We start from the raw sequence: 22427 nt of genomic DNA, 5'->3' as shown, positions 1-22427 counted from the left end.
CTGCTTGCACATTAGGACAGCTGGTGAAGCAGTCACAGAAACCATGCGTGGATGGTCAAGCACAGAAACAAATTAGAGGCAGAGAGGAGTTGAGGAAATCAGTCACTGGAAAGCTGCATCAGAGTTTAACTCTCTGATTTCCAAACAGCACTTAAAGACCCAAAACTGCTGCTGAAAAAGACAAGGGGATCACTCACACAACTCAAATTACTCATGTGCTCAGGATAACAGCAGTCCCTGTAAATTCCAGGCTCAAGAAGCACTCAAATATTAACATGGATATTTTCCCTTGTGTGACTTTTCAAAAGATCAGCTGGACAAATCCCTGCAAACCCACCAAAACTGTCTACCAGATGGCAGCCACTGATTAATTTGTCTTAACTTAAGCCAAAAAGGAAGAAAATGTGATGGGTGGAGCTGTAAAGACAAGCACAATCAACATCCGACCAAATAGGGTTTCCTGTCACCTTGGGAACGACACTGATTGGCACTGTGGTTTCCTGTGTACAAGCTAAAACCAGTAGCAACTGGAGAAACAAGAATAAACGCCAGATGAGAGACCTGGGAATACAATAAAATTATTATAAAATTCCTGACTGAACCCCAGAGGCAAAAGTAAAGGGTTAGCATAGACTGCATATGCTAAATTGAGCTTTCCCCTGTACATGAGAGCAGAGGGCCATGCAGCTGCATCAGAAGAATTTCTCTAAATAAGGGTAGGCTAATTTGCCTAAATTAACCACTCCCAAAAGTGAGAGTCATGTGCCTTGGAAAGCTTATTACTTCGCAAGGGAAGAAAAGAGGGATGTGGGACAAGGGAAAACAGAGATGGAAATAGGAATGGAAACCTACCATCCACCTACACTAACCTGAAGTAATTTTAAGATGTGCCACAGACATGGGGAAATGGACTGTGGGTGTAAGTTTGGGCAATGGTACACAGTTATTTGCATTTATTTATTTAGATTACAACTCCCATAGAGTTTTGCTTCAAAGAGCTCTAAACACAACCAAAATAGCTTCTTAACCAGCCAGGAGTCAAATAGTTAAAATATGGGTTTTAGAGGGTCTTTGTTAGGCTAGTGACTGAGTTCACTTCCTCTCCAGAGAAAGGGGACAATTCACATTCCTGCCCTCTTCCTACACTGCAGATAAGCAAAGACGTCTGTAATGGGTTGGACAGAACAGACGTTCATGCAACTCAAAGATCTGGCACTTGCAGAAAGTTTTTTGTGTTACTGTGCACTCACAGAAATGTTCCACAAATGCAGGCTGGAGGCACAGCATTATTCTCTCTCTAGTGATGAATCCACGTGCCAACACAGACCTTTCGGGCATTGAGCAGGAGACCCTCAAAGCTGGATCCCATCTCATGCTCCCCATTATTTAGAGTAGTTTCTCCCACCTCAGTAGCCCAGGTAGCCCAAGGTCCTTGCCTTTACTCTTCATCCAGACTGCAGATGCCAGAAATCAGTGTGTCTTCCCAGCTAGTTGAGATGGCCTGAGAAGGAGGGAAACCACAATGCAGGGCTTCAGGGAGACCCTGCACTGAAAAGACAATTACCTAAAAGGCAAGAAGCAACTGCTTCAATCAGGTTTGCTCCCTTTGTATCAGCTGCTGCTACACTTCATGTGCAAGCTACATCTTGAAAAATAAATCACAGTGCCAGGAAAATAATCCCAGACACTGAAGGACAGTGCTACATATCAATCATTGCAGCCCTGGTCTGTTTTTAGCCTTTGACAACAAGAGAACTCCAAAGCAATTTTCAGTTTGGGAATGAGCACAGGCACAAACCATTCCCAGGAGGAACTCTGCATCCAGGCCCTGATTCTCTGGAGGCAAGGAGAGCTTAGCAGTATGGACACAAACCAATCTCTGCTACACAGCTTTAGTGCTTTAAGTGCATCTGGGTATATAAAATTTTTAAGTGGATGCCCCACCTCTGGAGGTGTTCATAGTCAGGTTGGATGGGGTTTTGAGCAACCTGACCAAGTGGAAGGTGACCCTCCTCTTGGCAGTGGGGCTGCAACTAGATCTCTTTCAAAGTCCCCTCCAACCCAAGCCATTTTACGATTCTATGATCTTACAGACCAGAATGGAATGAGAGAGGTGCCAAATGAGAGAAATGTATTTTTAGGTCTTTCAGAAAGTGTGTGTGAGGTGGGTTGTAATTGTATTCTCTCGCTATTCTTAAATGATGTGAACAAATACTAGCAAGTAGGACTTTCACTGTACCTCAGGTTAAGGTTCTTGTCTTTGCTACATCTCTTCAGATGGACACAACATCCAGCCATCCGCAATCCAGTGGGTTAGGAAGATGTCTGGAGATTTATGTGCCATGCCCAAAGTGCTCTAAGGAGTTGGTAGAAGAGACAGATCAAAGCACAGAAATTCCTGCCTCCCACCTCAAACTCAGTTTACTGGTGCATGGTGCTTTGCAAATTCCTTCTGACAGGATGTCACCATAAAACTATTCCACAGCTCGTACTTTCATGTTGGCAGATAGCTTTGCTTCGAACAATTGCACTGACATTTTCCTGAAACAATCCCTACAATTTAAATTAAGAATGCAGAAAGCGTACTCAGCACCACATAATAGGGAAAATTTATCCTCCAAATCTATGCAAAGCTACTTTATTTTAGCCAGGAAATCCAGGGCCCCTTCCTGTAAATATATTAAGTTACCATGTTTGTGCAATGAACTACAAAATCTGGCATGTCTACAGTAGCCCAAGTGCAAGGTGCTACCCTCTGAGCTTTACTTGAAATTATTACAATGAATGGTTTTGTAAAATAATAATGGATCGGCAACACCATTTGCAGAAACTGTGCTCTGTGATTTAAAATTCAGAACAGAGACAGAGAGAATTGTTGGAAATTTTTCTCATCTATTAGAGCAGAGATGTGGTTGAACAGTGATACCCTGAGGTGCAGCTGAGGTTATATTAATGAAGAAAAGAGCACATCAGATTCTTTACCCTGGCTCCAATGTTTCTTATGAGATTTTATTCAGTATACTGTATTGTTAAGATAATGATTCATTTTAATGAATGCTGCCTTTCTAAAATAAGGAAAACAGGTATTAGAGTTAGTTTTTGTGGTATTTGTCATCCGTGGTATTTGTCATCCAGATGACAATTTACAGTGTACAGAAATTGCCTAAGAGGCTGAAGTTATAGTTTAATAATTTGTGTGTCTATGCAGAATGACTAATAAAAGAGAATACTTTTCAATATTAAGAGCAATTTTTTCCCACCTACAAACCTGAAGCCCAAATTATACAAGATTTTCTTTGTAAAGGTGTAAAATACAAGACATTTCTGAGGAAGGATGCTGAAGACAGAAAGAGAATAATAATTGCCCTCAGTATTTGTGCGTGCACCTTTTGCTAATACATTCCTGTTCAAAAATTTACCTTTTGGCACTGAGTTCCACAGACTCCTATGGGTTATCTGAATTTTTTTTTTTCAGACTATAAAGAAATATATTGCCTTCTTTCCCACTAGAATATCACTCTTTCTCATGTTACAAGGAAGTGGACAGAGATGTGCACTTAGCATTATAATGCACACTATATTAACTTTTGTTTCATTATACTTACAGTGAGCTGTACTCACTGCATGTCTACTGAACAATTCTTAGAACTGGTGAAAGAATTCTGCTGCCAGTTTACAGGGATCTTCAGGATGGTAAGAGAAATCTCACTGGGGACAGTCTAACTGTGGCACAGGATTTCTACAGTATTGCTCTACTTTGTGGGGAAACATCACACAGAGTTCTCACAGTCAGAGTTCAAGCCAAATTTCACTCATCTGTTATGTTTGTAGAGAGCAATAATTGATTGATTCAGGTGATTGATTGTCTCTGTACTGTTCTCCATGCTGATGCCTACTGATTTTCTGTAGAGGTTGCAGAATTGGTTGCACATTCTGCTGAATGATGCCTGCGAGCAGCCCACTCCCATCCAAGTTTTGCTCTTGCTGGCTCTTCCCTTTCACAGAGTATCTTCTATTTTCCTGTGTTGTCACAGCTGTTCCTCCATACCATTGCATAATTATTTCACATTTAAAAATGGTTTATTATTTCACTTATCTGCCAGCTTTTTGCTTTATTTGCCAAACTGTTTTCTATTACCATCTTCACCCTCTTGTGTATATATGCAGAGAAAAAAAAAATCAGCACAAGGCACATGTAAAATACTATCTGTTTTGAATAAAAGTCCTGGCATCCTGATAGTGATCATGAGGAGGCCTTCTTTTTAGACAGAATAAGTTTCTGATGAATATGTAACAGACTAAGAAAACACAGAGCTGTGAATTTTCCCCTGTGATCATTAAAATATAATCGCCAGTTTTAGGATTTTGTGGCTAGAATGGAATACAAATGCTTGAGAAATTTTTCCAAAGCACTGTTTGTTTTCAACACACAGTAGAGGAGATATTTTCCACATTCTCTTTTCTTCCATGTATCTTTGCACAGTAACTAATTTGAACAAAACATCATATTGTCCACTAGTTAGTTGAAATGCAGTTGTCTTAGTCACAAATAACACTGGAACTAAAACTCACAGCTGCAGTGGCCACAGAAAATGTAAACCCTGTTGTAATACTGTGCTGGTGTGGTAACATTTGTATTTATATTTATATCTACCATGATTGTGATTTAACAACTCACTGCTTGTACTAAAAATTTTCAGAAAAAAATCTAAAATACCATATTCCACTTCACCAGATTCTGCTTTTGACTGGCACCATTCATATCAACATGAATTTTGGGCTAAGAAACAGAATAAAAGGAAACCTTACTCTGCTGAATGAAGAGTATATATTATTCATATAAACCTATAAAAGCCTAAGTAGAAAAGTAAACACTGATGCAATATTCATAGATGTGCTCACAGAAGAGAAAACAATTATTTGCATGCAAAAGTCAGGCCTTGGCACTGTGATATTGTGACAGCTCATCAGACAGATGACACCCACAGGAGAACAGCAGCTGTCCTGCTCCTTTGGTCAGCAATAGAATAATGTGGGTTGCCAGTGGAGAAGGTCTTGGCTGCAAAGGAGCAGCAGTTGTGAACACACGAAAAGAGAGCAATTTCAAAGCATTCTGCACTGAATGATCCAGAGAATGCACAGAGGCTGTGAAGAAATAGCCCTTCACTTGCCTGCCTCAGTAATTTGTGATAGAAAGGGGTCAGGATTGCCTCTGTTCTGACAGCCCTGCCACTTCCACACCTTCAGCCCACCCTCTGCACTTGGCCACCACTGTTCCACCCCTTTCCAAACCACACCTAGGAAAATCATAGAATATTTTGAGTTGGAAAAGACCTTTAAAAGTCATCCAGTCCCACTCACTTTCCATGGATAAGGAAAACTTCTATTAGAATAGGTTGTTTAGAGCCCCATTCAATCTAACCTCAAACGTTCAAAAACTACTTCCTTGTATGCAATGTAAACCTAGCCTCCTTCAGTTTGAAGGCATTACCCCTTATCCTATTGCAATATGTCCTAAGAGAAAGTTTGCCCCCATCTTTTTTATACGCCCCCTTCAAGTATCAAAAGGCTGTAGTAAGGTCTCCCCAGCACCTTCTCTTCTCTGGCCAGAACCCCAACTCTCTCAGCCTGTCCTCATAGGAGAGAAGCTGCAGCCATCTGATCCTTCCATGGCCTTCCCTGCTCTAACAGGCTAACATCTTTCTGATGCCGGGGGCACTGCAGCTGGATGCAGCACTCCAGGTGGGGCCTCATGAGAGCGGAGCATGGGAGCAGAATGGCCTCCTGCGGGCGGGCACTGGGCCAGTTAATCCTGGCTGTGTGATCCCCATCCCTGCTGCAGGAGCAGCAGCTGAGGGACACCCGCGCTGCTGCCGGCTCTAGGTGTCACTGTCCCCGCGCTCTCGCACAGCCGCATCCAGCAAGGCACCGGGCACCGCCGCGTGCGCGCAGGCGGCATAAAAACTGCGGCATCCCACACATTTCATACTGCAAATTATCTGCCGGGAAGCTGTGTCTTATACAAATAGCTGAGTAAGAGCATTTCCAGATACACAGAAAAATATGTTCATGGACTTGGCTCTAGTATTCAGAAGCACAATACGTTTTAAGAAGCTGGACAAACTCCCAGAAATATTTTTATCCGTGCACAGTAGTCCATTAACAATTTGCCTCTATACTGGCCAATGCTATTTCAAATAAAAATGGAAAAGTTCAGAGAGCCATGTGGTGCTTTGTGAAAACTCAGTTCCACTATTTTTTTGCATTTAGATCATAGAATCATAGAATAGTTTGGGATGGAAGGGACCTTTAAAGGTCACATAGTCCCATTCTCCTGCCATGGGCAGAGACAGCTACAATTAGATCAGGTTTCTCAGAGCCCTCTCAAACCTGACCATGAATGTTTCCAGGGATGGAGCATCAACCACCTTCCTGGGCATACTGTGCCAGTGTTTTCATTCTCATTGCCAAAAAAAAAAAAAAAAATCAGTCTTCCTTACATCTAATCTAAATCTACCCTCCTTTAGTTTAAAATCATCACCCCTTGTCCTGTCAAGGGTATGCTCCTCAAAGCAGCACCTAGTGTGCAAAGCAAAGAGAGCTTGAGAGGCAGGCACAGAATCATGTAATAGTTTGGTCTAGAAGGGATCTTTTAAGGTCATCTAATCAAACCCCCCTGCAATGAGCAGGGACATCTTCAACTAGATCAGTTGCATTATCCAACTTTTCTGTCCCATCCTTCAGGGAGAATGTCACAAACATCTCACCTAGATGGCTAAGTGCAGCTCACTATATGCTCAAAGAGAAATCAATGAACCATGGCCCAAACCAGCGACAGTTTGGTCTGGATCGTGCTAGGCATTTCATGACTATGGATCACTCTTAAGGAATCAAACCGGGGAGTAGTCTGGATGGTTAGAAAATACTGCTCAGGAACCACTGTCAAGCCATGCCACCAAAGGAATCTCCATGCTAAGTTCATCAGGGAGCCCCCATATCCACTCTGGCCTGCCAAGATCTTCTTCCCCTGGCAGAAACCAAAATCAGCATAGCAAAAAAATTATTGAAAGGGTGCCCTAAAGCTGTGCCATGAGCAGGATGGGGCCTCCAGGCTTGATTCACTCCATACATATATAACAGAAGTAGACTGCCAGTAGACTGTTTTGACCATGGTTTGCTGCTCCTTGCAGTGGGCAGATCCATGCTGTAAGGTCCACTTCTCCCACACGTAATGAGGATGGCCTGAGGCTGCCTAGCGCAAGGGTTTTTTGGGACAGAAAGGTTGACAGTTTTAAACTGACCACTTACCTAGTCACTAGATAAAATCTGAGGCAGAATGTGTCAGTGCATTATTACTTTTTGCTTCCAACACTGCTGAGTATTAGAATGCATAAAAATTTGTTAATAGTAAAGGTTATAGTACATAAATAAGAAATAGACATAATAATAGCTGCTTATATCAGAGGAACAGAAGATAAACTATTCCCTAAAGTTCTCTCTGTCATATCCCCAGACCTTTGTACACTGAGCTTGAAATAAACCACCATTTCTTAGGAGTGGACTTTGGCTGATAGAGTCTGTGTTAAACATACAAAAAAGAATGGCACAATGGGATGTTATCACAATAGATTTCACTTTTTCACAACAGTCTCCTGGTGTTCTTTTACAGTAGAAATTGAAGTGCTCCATTTCTTCAACTTCTTTTTCCTTAGTAATTACCTAAATGTCTGGTTTATTTGGTCAAACATCAGGTTTAGTTTTCTCTTTGTATCTCAGCTGTCCATTTTGTCATATCTGTCTCAGAACTTTATCTTTCCAAAGAATGCAATTAGGTTTAGGAGAATTAAATGCAAATTTCCTATCTGTAGTGGAAATTAATATGCTAAATCAATTGTTTTTACTTTCTTTGTCTGAGAAATGGAAAAGTTTCTTCTCCTTATGTACAAGAAGTTTCTTGTCCTTAGGTACAAAATCCCTCTACAAATTCCTTTCCCTCCATCCCTCTCATTGCATATGCTATGCTAGATACTAAGTATTATAAATTAGCTAGTGATTCGCATGCCTGTGGGTTTATTTTTAGGGTCTTGTGGAATGAGAGAAACGATCAAAATGTATTTACTTGCTTCCTCTATTCCTTTTTTTTTTTCCTGTAGTGATATCACTACATATTTTATGACAGCTCTGCCTTTAAGCCTCTTTTACTCACAGAAGAATCAATCCCCCTCCCTGAGCTCTGCCTGTCATAGATCCATTGATAAAATCTCTGCCATTGAAATCCCCATGGCTGAAGCTGAATCAGGGTTACTGCTCAGCTGAGAGTCCTCACAGATGAGGCTGTGCTTGGTCTCCACAAGGCGTCTGTTCTTTCATTTATCGTCTGTGCTGGGGCAGGAGAGTTCAGTTGCACAGCTGCATGCTCTGTGAGCTATTCAGAGCACTGATGCTTTATGAAAGCAGCCTGCAGCCATCAGACAAGAAATTATACAGGTTTCTAACAGAGGAGAGACAGATGTCAGTGTGCATTCTCCTGTGGGAAGAATAACTAGTTTTATAAAAAGAGCACTGGCCCAGTTTTTGAAAGGTATGATGAGTGGCAGGGCAGGGTTTGGTGCCCAAGTATTTCTGAGGAACTGCACATAAGAGTTGGTTTCATTACTCATCATTTCTTCCTTTTTGTAAAGCCTGTTGACTTTGCGCTGTATCCTGACCATCATGGAAAGCTACATTTAAGAAAAAAATGTATCTAAAAGTGATAATGGAAACACTGTATGAGATTGTTAAATGCACTCAGTTGGTGTAAATATTTCTTCTGTTTTCCAGGTGCTACAGACTCCCTGAGAATGGGAATGTCCTTTGTTGAACTCTCTTCCAGGTTCTCCAGGATCAAAACAGGCAAAAAAATCAATGAAAAATGAAAAAAAAAATTATTTGGAGTAAGGGAAAAATATAATCAGCAAAAAGAATGCCACTAATGCAGTTAATCTCAGCCTAAACCTGAACATTTGCATATGACCTGAATCTTTGGTCATATGTAAAGAAAAGGAAAGGAGAGAATACCTGGGAGATAGATGTTAACACACCAAAATCCCATTTCTCAGATGTCTGTATGGCAAAGTCTTCCATTCTTTGACAGAAGAGAAACACATGAAATCATGAAGCATAAGTACAAAAAAAAGCAGAATAAATCCTGAGCACACCAGACACCATCCTACCTTTCCTGGAGTCCCACAGGTTTCATTCTGAAAGGAGATGGACTGGCACACAGGGGAGGTTTGAGCTCAGGAACACATTGGCCTTGAAGGTCCACTACAACATTGATAACCTTTGGAGCCTGTTGAGGCTGGACCATGCTGTTGGTGGTCTTATACTCAGTCTGAGATGTCTGCAGGGGAAGGGGTGAGAGGTGGATCTCCTGCTTCTTTTCCTTCTCTTGCCTCAGTGACAACTGGATCTTCTCCTTTAATCTGTATAGAACCTACAGAAATAAAGAGGACAGCTCAATCTCAATTGCCTGGTAAAGAAGGTAAGGAAGGTATCACAAATGCTGGAGAAGATTGCCATACGTGGCTTTTATTCCTAGAAGGTAAGTCACAAGTTGTGTTACACAGCATTTCCCACAACAAGATAAATATTTCCATTACATAAACTGCAGAGTGTACACGTGGGCAGTAGGGATTTGAACAGTTCTCACCATGAGTTGGTTCTTATTTGTAATACCTGCAGTAGTATTATTAAAAAAGCAAACACAGAATGGAAATTAGTTACAGAAGACATTGTAAAGAAGGAAATATTGATAAATAGAATAATTGTAGAAGGTATTTTAAGCATTTTAACACAAGAGAGACAATGACACAAAATAAAATAGATGTTTATGACTTAGCCAGATACAAGTCTCAAATTACAACAGCCTCAATTTGTTTTAGAGCAGATGTTCTTAAAAGCCCTTACTCATCTGGCATGGAGCTGATGGTTGAACAGAGTAACTTTACCAGGTCCCTTTGGTAATAGTAGGCTGCTATTACTCTGAAATACTCCTCCAGGTAGGGATAGGCTCCAATATACTAAGAGAAACATTAACTATTCTGAAATAAATAAGTTATGAGTGGCCTATGAAGTTATTTAACTATCTGTTCAGAAAAGTATGCTTTACAATCACCAAGAAATTGACTTCTGAACACACTGAAATACCAGGATTATCTGTCCACATGTTGCTTATGAATGTGAACATCCAGTACGTGCAACAAAAGCAGAAGTTGTACTGATCTTCTTCTGTCAAACTCTACACTGATGTTGCTGAACCCTGCCTTGGTGAGGACAGGCAGGTAGCTTGTGCTCAGTAATGTCACTCCAGAGGTACCCATGTTACACTTGTTTAATACATCTTATTTCTTTGGAGGGCAATGCAAAAAACAATTTCTGAGCCATAGCTGTTCCATTTTCAAAACATGCCTTATCAGCTATGAAATTTATGAGAATTGTAAACATTGTGTGTGGAGATGGAAGGCACTTACACAGTTTTTTGAAGGTGTCTGCAGATGCCCTTGTACTTTCCATTTTGCTTTATCTGCTCCTGAAAAGCATTTGATTTGGATCCTTGAGTAAGAGAAAACCTAGACCGGAACATTTTTTCTTGCAAGTCAGAAGTTCTTTGACAGCTGTTGCCCCTCCTAGCACCACAAAAAGATCTATCACTCCCTAGCTTTCCAGTGGTGACTAGATATATCTGATGGGTTTGTTGTTCAAGGATTAGCATTAGAGGTTTAGCTGGGAACTGACCTAATGTCATTAGCAATACACATGTTAAACAAGACTTAGCTAGGTAAACCATCTGTTCATTCTGAAGGGTTTAGAATTACTAGGATAAAATTGCTTTTCCATAATTTTGCAGAAAAAGAAGCCCTCTTGGGGGTACCTGTGAAGCAAGGGCACTGGTACCAGAAAAGATGAAAGAGGGACTTGAAATATTTTAACTGTTTTTTTCTCCAGTGAGTGTTTTCAGCCAATTTGTTTCTGATAACCAGCAGATAAACAGCTCAGAGATTAATGGCCATGACAATCCTCACCATACTTTCTTGTCACTAATATGTTTTGACATAGTTTCACTCTTTGGGCACCCAAGAAATTATGGTTTTGACTTCTAAAATGTGGACAAATATTATTTAATGTACCCTTTAATAATCTATTATTAACACCCTAGGGAAAAAAGATAGCTTGAAAAAAAATCTACCAACAACTTTTGATCTAAGCACTAATACTTTTCCTCAGAAAGTGTTACAGGGCTATAACAGTTTTAATGAAGGTAAAGTAAAAAAACCAGAAATGGTCAAAAATGTAGTGCCCAACCCAATCTGCAACTCTGACACAATTACATGGGAAAAAAAAAAAACCCATGAGCTGTTAGATTTACAGATTGAACATACTCATATATTATCAGATCCTGGCAAAATCTGAGACCATGTTCATTTGCACAGTCTAAACAGCAGCCCATGTAAAGATGCAGGTTGGACCTGGGAGGAACAGAAAGGGGAATGCCTGCAGAAAAGACCACAACATAATAGCCTTCCATCTGGAAGAAATTCAAGGAGTCCACTAGTATTGACCTCTGCCCTAACTTCAGATCAGATACACTCAAACTATTTCTGACAGATGTTTGCCCAAAATCTTAACAGGTGAATACTCCCAGGCTTCCCCAAGCAATGAAATCCAGTTTCCAGTGGCACATATGAGAGCAAAGAACTTTCTAATGAATCAACCAAATCACCCTGTAAAAACTTTTCTTCTTTTCCAGTCCCCAGTGGAGAAAGTATTATCTTCTTCCTTACAACAGCCTTTGAAATCTTTCCATGTTTGAGAACTACAATGTTTCTGCTTGTTCCTTTTCCCTGTCGTATATAAACCAAATTATTTCATGTCCTCTGTGTCTCTGATCACTCTTGCATGTCCTTCCTCCTATAATTGCCTGAAATTTTTCACAAATGCGGTACAGAGGGACAACAGAAAATGTGTAAGACATGACAACCAAATTACCATAGCAGAGCTGAATTCAGATCTTAGAGATCATATCCTCAGTTCTATATCCCAGGGTAAGAAGTGTATTTTTGCAACATTGATGTTGCTTATCTCCTTATCTACTTCTGTAATACTGTTCTGTGATACTGCTGGAACCTTTCCTACGGAACTGTTGTTTTGCCACATATTTCCTCCATTGTATTGATGCAAATGATTAGAACTCTTGTCCCTGCCAAGCAACCATCTTTTCTCTGGCACCCTAAGAATATTTGAAGTTCTGATACTGTCATACAGAATGCTTACAATTTCCAATATTGTTGATGTATTCCAGATCATTAATGAAAATACTGTGTGGTACCAGAACAAAGACAGTCAGCATTTGCTATATTCTTCCAGTTAAATAGTCAGTAATGACCAAAATGGCTCTTCTCCTAAACAGAGAGCAGAGAGAAGAGATTTCTAGAGTTATCTTCCTCTTTTTGAGGGAAATGTCATGGAGAGATGGAGACAACAAGAAAGTAGAAATTAAATAAAGCAACAATTTCCTGTGATAAAACAAGTGCTTTTCAAATCTTAAGGAGACCTTAAAAGATTAAATAACATTTTGTCATAAATTTTTGTGAACATTCGTATAACTGCGAACATTTTTTAATAACTTCAGATTGAACATGGTTTCCATCTTAAGGTTGTAAGTGGTTAAAGAAAATTAAATGTGAGCAAAATATCTCAAAGACTCCAAGATACTGTATGTTCATCAATGCTGATCATTGTCAGAGAATTCAGTTAACACTTGTATGTGTGCAGTGCAGAAGTATCACACAATTTAAAGAAGGAAAACATAGAAGATACAACAGTGGACAAAAATGCAAAAATTACCCTACAAAAGTCAGTAGTGGTATAGTGTTCTTCATCTTCTATGTGACGAATGCACATCTCATATTCAACATATTAGAATTGTGCCTAATGCTCAGAAACCTGGCCACTGAGCTCATACAATGTGAATGGCAAAGTTGTTCAAAAATTATTATTCCTTCATGTACTTACTAGTTATTTCAGTTTAATATTTGTGCATTTGGTACACAAATACCAACACATACTCTAACAACCCTGCACTGACAGCATTCTATCAATGTGGTGTTGTTTTTACTATGGAATAAAACTGAAATAAAGGTAGGTAAGAGGACTTCAGGGATCCTGGGACCTAAAAAGGTTGAGAAGTCATCACTCATGTCCCTACACAGTTACCCTGTAGACTGAAGAACCTGTTGTTTATTTCTTCAGCTTCCTTCTAGTTACATTCTTCATTCAACTCAAAATACATCAAGAAATGTGATTCTTCAAACTTTGGTTTCCCAGCATTATGAGAGCGACCAATTCTTACCTTGGAGTTGAGTTTCTATTAGCCTTGAGAAAACACCCATCATGTAAAAAATGCATGATCCTATCCTTCAGACTAAGAAAAGCATGAAATAAAAAACAAAATAAAGGTAAAAGGGAAACTTACCATTAAACAAGTCACTAGAATGACGAAGATGCTGAGAAATATGACAACAGCATAAAATCCTTCTTTGCTCCAGATTTTGTCTGCTTCGTGCTGGCCTTGCAAAACATTTTTCTTTTTTAAGCAATGAAACAGAAAGAGAAAGAGAAAAAAAGTTATAGAGTGGCAGGTGCAGATTAAATAGCTCTCATTGGGCATTAATCACTCTCCTCAACTTTGTCAGCGTTGGAATTCCACAGCACATGGCATGGCTTTGAACGCTGCCATGGCACTCCCTGCCCATGCCCAGTCCATGGAGCAGGGCCACCCCGTGCTCCCAGGGCCGCGCGCGGATCTACAGCCCCGCGGGGCTGCCCGGAGAATTCTCACCAGGTAAAGCAAACAAGACTCGGTGCTGCTCTTGGAAACAACCTGGCTGCTCAGGTCAAAGGGCTGTGCTCCCACAGCCTTTGGGAAATGCTCGCCCTGCCTCTTTCTTCCCAGGGCTTATCTCAGCCCCAGCACCCACAGGCCAGCCTTCCCAGGGTTGACACCTGACACGGAGCAAAGAGCAGGTGACTTTGCCTGTTTGCCTTCGTAAGTCAGGAAGCCTTCACGCTGTTACTTCTAGATTACACACATAAATACGTAAAAAATATTGATTTTGCTGAAAATAATGTCATTATCTGTCTATCTATAATTCTCATTACGCTTAATCTCATTATCTTTGGCTTCCTGCTGATAGAACATTTCTGAAACAGCTGTGCATACCAAAATTTCCAGAACTCCTGGGGATTATGAAATAATAATGATTGTAAAAGCATTTATTTTTGTCTTTATTGCAGCACTGAGACTTGGTTGGACTATTGAATTACCAGAATTTCACTGTTTTCAAATACAGATTTGGTAGCAGAAAAAAAGTACATGTATCCTTAGTCTAACTGCAATATATTATTTAGAATAAAGTATGTTGTCTGATGTTTCTGGGACCACAGTTCAGTAGACACTGCCCTTCCAATTTTCAGCTCCTTGCTTTTATTTTCTTAACTGTGTCTTTTCAGTAGAGTTCTCATACTGAGTAAAACCAACTTTCTAAAATTGTGGTTTCCATTGTAAATGGTCAAGGTCTTTGTGTTTCTTGCTGAAATTCTCTAATGGCTTTAAATAAACCTCTAGTTTAAATACTGAGCTGTCTTCCCATCCCAGTGTGGCTTTTTTTCCTCTCTGGGGATGTTGTGTTTGTCACAGAGTTTATCACAGAGGAAAGAGCTCCTCCATACAAAGATGAGTGGCTGCTCAATGGGCCTGTATAACTGCAGGGACACCCTAACACTTTTGCTTAGCCATCCATTACCCTGCTCTTTTGCACAGCTAATGTATCAAGACAACTTTGTCTTCCAAAAAGGCACAGCCTCCCAAAACTAAGCCTCTTCAGCCTCCCAAACACAGGAAGTCTGGATGATGATGAATTTATGTGGGAAATCTTCCTGAGGAGTGGGACACCATGGCCTGAGGAAGAGAACAAGCTGACAAAAAATGCTGGGTGCTGGATCCTGATATAGCTTTCATGGTCCTCCTCTCAGCACAGGATTAGGCACTGCTTGTTTTGAAAAGAGGACAATGCAAGATAATTCACAGATACAAGTGCCACAAAATGCAAACATTTCAAGAGGAATTTGGTAGCATGCCTAATTTACAGAGACTTGCTTGCTTGAAGACATGCTTAACTGGCAGTTGACAGGTTTAGAACTGAAAGTGTAATAAAGAGGTTTTTTTGGAAGTAATAGTCCTGGGAACCAGAATGAAAATTCTTCAGCACAACTACAGAAATCAATCTTGTAAAATTAGTATATTTGTGTGTATGTGTGTGATCATGCATCATGGCCTCGGCTTTAAAATGTTGCAGGTATTGACAGTTTAAAAAGGCTTATAAAGTGTCAGTTTGGTGTTCAATGAGCAACTTAAAACCCAGGGCTTTCAAAGAGAAGCTGGAAATCTTGCCAAATATATCTGCAAAAATTGTTCCTAGACATATTTAAACACTGCTGCTACTGTAGTGGGGTACAGCCCTCTGTGCAATCTGCTACCTCAGCACAGCAAGGTCATTCTGCTGTGCTCATGGCACAGGATTTGGGTCCCAATACTGGATCAGAGCCCAAACCTGCAGCTGCTCCACATCCAAGACTGCTCCTGTTGAGCTCCATGGGAATCCCATGGTGACAGCAGCAGCTGCAGCTGTGGCCTATTAGCTATAAATTCAATGTTTGACCCTGAGTGGGTTACCTGATGGCTTTCCGGTGTTTCATATCTCTCAGGAGGAAATTTAGACAAAAAGCAGGAGCTAAAGGAGAATTGGCCATGCTGACCTTTTGTAAGTGAATAAATGGGATGGTTTAATACCTCTTTACTGAAAGGACAAATACACTAAAAAGTAAATTAAGAGCTAATGGGATTTTTAGTCACAGTGGATGAGAGACTTATACAAATTTTAATTCAGTGATGTCACAAAACTTTAGAATATTTTATAATAGACTTCATACATATAACAGACTGAAGAGAATAAAAGAAGAGAAGACTTTAAGAGAGTTAATCTCTATGATGCCTGTCTAGTGCTTTGTGTGTTCAGGACATGTCTTTGCCTGACTTGTCTTTCTAACAACAATGTTCAAAGATATTAACAAACGCTGTAAAAAGGGTAAAAAAAGTATACCACACCTTAAACTTGACACACCATTTTGAAACATTTCAGTAGTACCTTCACCTACTCAAGGAAATCTCTCTCTCAGATCTAACTGGGGGAGAGCAAAATCATTGCTTAAGCTGCTTCCTAATGACAGAAGAAGCTGTGACCTCCAGTAACTGAGTCATCTCACAGCCACGATAAGGAACTGGTTTTTGTAACGTCAGTGCAGATCATTCAGAACTTTGTTCCTTTGTCTGGGAAAACTGATAAGAGGCATAGCAACTGCCACGCTCACTACAAATTGCTGACACAAAGGAGAAAAGCTAATAGGATGGCCAAATGCAAGGAAGAAATGAGAGGATTCTTGTCCTTCAGATAGTTTTTGAGGAATAGGCTTGAGAATATACTCAGACTAATTTGCAAAGATCTGCAGCTAATAAAAGTGGGGGAATATCAGAGCAGATGGAGTGGCAAGGGAATTTCAGTAGCTCAGGGAGCACCAGACCCTAGAGCAAAGAGGGAGGAAGGCATAACTTCCTAGTATTTCCCTTCCCTAATGAGTCTCCAATAAGGCGAGTTTTTCAGGCAGAATGAGCCAGGTTAATTTCAACTGCTTGGATTCAGCATAATTCGATGTGTGGAAGAATCAAATGTATTCTTACAATGCCATTCAATCACTAACCTTACTGAAGAGTGCCTGCACACAAGGGTATCTGCTGAACTAGAACAAATGTTTTTCTAAACCATTTTTATAAACTTTTTTTTTTTTTTTTTAAAGACACCAAAAATCCACTCTGACTTTTATGGTCTCATTATGGGAAAAATAGTGGGGTATTTCTACAAGCAAGTAAAATGAGTAGCCACCTTTTGATAATAACAAGAAAGACATTGACCTGAAGTAATCACTGTAAAATCTGTGACTGAAAGATTCTGCTGCAGTATCAAGACCTGCCAGAAAAGGTAAATTTTCAGTGGAAAACAGCAAGCTGTAGTTCTGAGCTCAGAGGAAAACTTACAGGAAGCTGGGGGTAAAACTCATGATCAAAAAGGGCTCATGGAAGTTCACACTGAATAGCTTTGGTTTTTCTGCTATTTTAACTATGTTAGCCAAGGCACATTTGGAAAGGCTGCCAAGAAATCACTTTCACCCCCACTGAAAACATGTAGGAATGCGTGTGACCTCTCAGGCTCACAGGACACTGGATAATAGCCACTTAACCATGTCTCCCATGACAAAGTCACCCCAAAAGCTCTACCTTAGGTACATGTGTGATGAAGTGCTGTGATTCCACATCCACACTGGCAGCCTGCAGAGCTCCTGTTTCTGTTGGGTGCTCTAGGTACACCGTGCAGGTTTTACACTACAGCTGCCTTGCCTGATCACAGGAGCATGTCCTTGTGCTCTGCTTTGTTCCCAGGTGCCTCTATCAGACCAGGCTGTTGTAATTTCTAAGATACTGGTTTTGATCACTTGTTCTTACAGCGACTTACAGTTTCTGTATACTTTAAGTGCATGACTGCTTCCTTTGATTTCTTCTCTAATATGTTAATATCACATACTTCAAAGGCAAGCTCTTTGTGCAAGGAGGCTGTAATGCTACATTTTGGGATTGCATAATATTGGTATGAACTCTGGAAATTTCTCCTTCAGTGCACTTTTCCAGCTGGTAGCTGGCTTTGCTCACAAAACATGGTAACCCTTATCTTATGTACAGTAACTTCAATTATTTTTGTCATTCAACCACTTCAAATTCTCTTCTAGTAAATTCTGAAATCCAGCAGTATTTTATTTTAATCCAAGCTATTTAAAGACATTAGGAAGCCAGGATTCCCACACCATAATAACAGAGACTGCCTAAGTAATTGAATATAGTCCTACCACCAAGCACAGTTTGGGACTTTGTTCTGGAGAAGTCTGCTTCTAACTGTGGTACATCCCATGGAGCAGAACTCAGTCTGAAATCCCACTTCAGACACAAACTTTAGACCACAATAAAAGAACAAATGCTACAACTATGATAAGCCATTGGAAAATCAAGGAGATATGAAAGGCATAGACATTGTCCTGAACCCCTGAAATGGCAAAGACACCTTTAAATTTACACATTTCCACTGGTACACATCTCATTTTACACCAAGCAGTAAAGTACTCTCATGGTTCCTACAGCAAAGACATATAGGGAAACTGCTCTTTAAGTAACTACAGAATAAGAAACTGGGATGTAATTTTGAGACAGGCAATTTACTTGAAAATAGATCAAGCAGTGATCAATGCATCAGCAGATGGGAACAATTATTTCTGTAATGAATGGAAATGTAGTTCCAGGTACTGACATCCACCGGGACTTTTGCTGTTTATGGTATAGTATGGGCTGAAACTTTGAGCAGAGCAGTTTTCCATGTGGGTTTTCCTACATAATCTTGGTAAAATTTCTTTGGACAGGCTAATCTCCCACAGCATTAACCCTCTGGGGGGTCTAGTTTGCACTAAACCGTGTTAAAAAGGGTCAACCAAGCAATCTCAGGAGAGGTGTCTTGCAGATGGGATGAACTGCCTGTCAAACGTATCTCTTTTTGTTTACCATAGAGAGAGCCAGAAGGCTTTCAAGCCTTAGGCAGCTCTTACTGAAATACAGCTCAAAAAGGAGATAAATTCCAGCCCTAACACCTCTGTGTCTGCCACCCACCTTGAAAGATGAGAGCAATGCTTTGTTTGTGCACAGATACACTGATAATGCACATACAATACCGGTCGTGAAGCATTCCTACTTTTGGTAGAAGAGTGTAAAATTTTAGCTCATGTTTTAATCAGGATTGATAGCTCAGCAGTACACACACACAGAGCATTTCACGGTGGGTGAAATCATGCATCACAGCTATGTAAGGCTTTGTATAACCATACCTTCCTTCAAACCATACCTTCCTGTTTTGTTTCAGTTCGTTGTTACTTTGTTTGGAGCAACTTGTTCTTAGAGTAAATTGAGGGAGAATAAGTGATTGGCAGCTGACCAAGTAAAGACTGTATGTTGCTGTTTTTCAGATGTTATTTTCTCTGTAGTCTTACACAGGTAAACTGTTTATTGAGATCCATTAGTGTAAAGCTGAATTATTTTTCAGGGTAAATGCCTTAGCAGTATAATCTGCTATCAATTGAAATATTAAAATAATCTCTTGTGTCTCCAACAGTATTAGGAGTCAGAGACTGCACAGATTTCATTCTCATAAACCTGTTCTAAATGATTACCTACATTTTTTCCATAAAGAAAATACAAATATCTGAACACTCCAGATTATTGAAATGTATCTAGCTCAAGATGAGCTCTTGAGTTCAAGGCTTGTTTTTTTTTCCAGCATCTCTTCACAGCTTGATGACATTTCTCTATTCATATATTATTCATATAAGTTCTTGCCCCATGTCTACCTGAAGTGTTATTTGTAACTGAAGTACTAGGAATAGATAATTGCCTCTATCCCAACGGTCAGACTTGTGTGCTTCAGATACAAAGGAAATTCTGACCTAAAGGAAGCTTCACTCAGTTTGCTGATGAAGTCTTTATATCATCAGTTTGATGATATAAAGACTTGATTTGACATTTGGAAACCACTGCTTTGCTATGTTTTGTATTAGAACAGCTAAACCTTGAGAATCTTAATTTTCATAGTGGCAGGTTGTTGTAGTAGAACATGAAATGGCCTTGTTTTATATTTCATTTTTTTGTAACAAAGACATCTAGATTATTAGAATACATAAAGGGAGCAAAACAATTTCCAATCAGTAGAAATACAGGTAGGCATAACAGCCCAAGGGCTCAAACAGCAGTGTCTAAAACTCAGTTTTGGATATAAAAAACCCCAGGAACTTTTTACCCATACAGGGAAACAGCTCATCAGAGTATTTAAATTTTTTTCCCATTTTTTTGGATACGGACACTTCCTTTGCCAAATTGGGAGTGTCTACTGAAAATCTTGATTCTTGACAACCTGATTGAAGGGGTTTGGCCCCAAACTGTATTCTGAGGGTCTTTTAAATGTACGTAAGGGCTTCAGGTAAGACACTAAATAAAATGTAGTGTGATATGGCCATGTCCATGAGCTCACTGGCTTTTTACCCTTAAGGCTTTTACTTTCTTTCATTTTCTGGGCACAGTTTAAATGGTTGACCCAGAATTAGATGTCCATCTCACTGATTATGTCTCAGATAAGCTGTGGAGATGACAATGTTATCTCTGCTTTGAAATGGATTTTTTTTCTTCCAAAAAATAGATGAAGTCATACAAACAATAGCTACAAGTTTTATTTTTAACCTCTTTTTGGAGCATATAAAGAAAATAAATCTCTTGCCAATGCTAAAAAATAGAAAGAATCATAGGTGTAATGTACAGATTCGGTTTTTCAAAATCATGTCAGACAAAAGTTACATGGGTAGTAATGGTGACACCCAATATCTGCATTCCATTTATCTCTCTGTTGAAATTATTATATCTTCCTGCAGCCATTAATAGACTGGAATTCCTTATGTCCATTTCCTTTAAGGCAATCAGTGCATGCTTGGGATCTAGACTCTGATTTCAATGGTAGCGCATCTGTGTGCGGAGGACGCGGATGTTAAAGAGTAAATAGCCTAATAAAGCACTAATAAAGTAATTTAACAGAGCTAGTTGGATGGGGCTCTGAGCAGTCTGGTCTAGTGAAAGGTGCAGCAGTCCATGGCAGAGGGGTTGGAACTAGGTGATCTTTAAAATCCTTTCCAAGCCAGAATATTTGAGGATTCTGTGATAATTGTCTCACACTAATGATGCTCTCTAAGCCCATACATTTTCTGCCTCATGCTTGAGAACCTCAGCCAAGGATGTAAGTGCCTAATCTGTATCAAAATAATACAGGTTAGAAGATTGGTAACCAACCTCAGGGGAGACCTCTGTTATTCCGAACTGGGATAAACTCTGATGCAAAATGTTGATATTAAGGGAACGCAGCACTTCTTCAGATGGGAGCGCCTCAGAAATTCCTGGCTTTGTGTTCAGTGGCGACACAAACAGTTCCACACAGTTCTTCTTCCCCTGGGGGGAAAAAATGAAGAAGAAAAATCATAGGAGGGGTCTGGCATTAATCTCTGCTCTCTGTAGATTGCAACTACAATTCCAAAGGCAAAAGCATGGAGTATAAAGGTTGCAACCAGCTCTGTGAGCGCAGCATACCTTTTGCCTGTCTGTAAATCCCAGCAGACTGTGGAAGAAAATGCAAATCGTGCATGAGTGGGCATGAGTGCTTTGTCTCAATCAATATTGACAAGGTAGACTTTTCGTGAGTCTAGTATCATTAAACAATCAATGTAACATAGTGATAGGAGGAGCCATGGCATGGGGTCAATGGCAATGTGCCAGCAGGGACTTTAGCAGAGAGTTTATCTCAGCTGAGTTGAAACAGGAATGCTTAGCATAATGCTGTGATATTTGGACATTACTTTCTAGTCCCTTCTCAACACATGGCAGACACATACCACAATAAAGTCCTCTTAGTTGACTCCAGTGCAATTTAATATGGTCCACCAAAATGAAAGGACCAGGGAAGTTTTGTTAGCACTTAATGGCTGACCTGAGAATGTCCACTCCCTTATCTATTAATTCTTGGCCTGGTGTCTTTGATGCAGTCCTGGCAGCCTAAGAGGCTCTGCATTAGAAATGTAAGTGGTACCCGCTCTGTTTCAAGGTAGCAAAAGGAAAGAGAGTTTCTCTGTTGTGATAGACTTGAACAGCACGTGAGACAGCTCTGATGTCCAAACAGGATGTGGGAACCGTCTCCCCAGGACTATGGCCAGTAGCTGACACTGTGGAGCAGATTCCAGATCTGGGGGATTCCACACATATGAGGTAGGCATGGAGCTGTTCCCTGTATTGCTGCCTGGGCTGGCAAGAACCTCACCAATCTGGTTATTTGCTCTACATCATTATGGGATGGGAGAGATCAGTCCAAACAGGGATAATCCTCCTTTCCCCTGCCTCCTTCCCATCACCTAGAATGTGCATTGTTATCTGTACTGAAGTGAAGAAAAAGACATATTTTGCTATTCTTAAAATACCTTTGCAATAAATACTCTTTGCATAAAATACTCCTTGCGTTCAAAACAGAGTTGCACAGACAGGGACTCTCACACATGCTTGCCCGAAATCTATCCTCCATGCTGTTGGTCCATGTGCTGCTGGTCCATCTGCTCAGTAAGAAAGGTAAGGACACTGGCTACCCATGGGAGCTGAA

General features: G+C 40.2%; 1 protein-coding gene across 1 annotated transcript in view; it reads right to left on the bottom strand.

The window, feature by feature from the left end:
* Nucleotides 1-22427, bottom strand: part of PTPRR (protein tyrosine phosphatase receptor type R) — a 126100-nt gene that overhangs the window by 44922 nt on the left and 58751 nt on the right. Inside the window, exons 3-5 of the mRNA XM_041411249.1 lie at nucleotides 21077-21232; nucleotides 13514-13624; nucleotides 9213-9475 (exon numbers count right to left, since the gene is read on the bottom strand). Coding sequence (XP_041267183.1) covers nucleotides 9213-9475; nucleotides 13514-13624; nucleotides 21077-21232 — 530 coding nt within the window. The remainder of the gene's footprint in view (nucleotides 1-9212; nucleotides 9476-13513; nucleotides 13625-21076; nucleotides 21233-22427) is intronic.

Source organism: Onychostruthus taczanowskii, unplaced genomic scaffold (assembly GCF_017590055.1).
Source record: "Onychostruthus taczanowskii isolate IOZ18803 unplaced genomic scaffold, ASM1759005v1 scaffold35, whole genome shotgun sequence".
Taxonomy (NCBI): domain Eukaryota; kingdom Metazoa; phylum Chordata; class Aves; order Passeriformes; family Passeridae; genus Onychostruthus; species Onychostruthus taczanowskii.
Note: the sequence above shows the minus strand (reverse complement) of the source record. Positions and strands in the feature narration are given on the sequence as shown.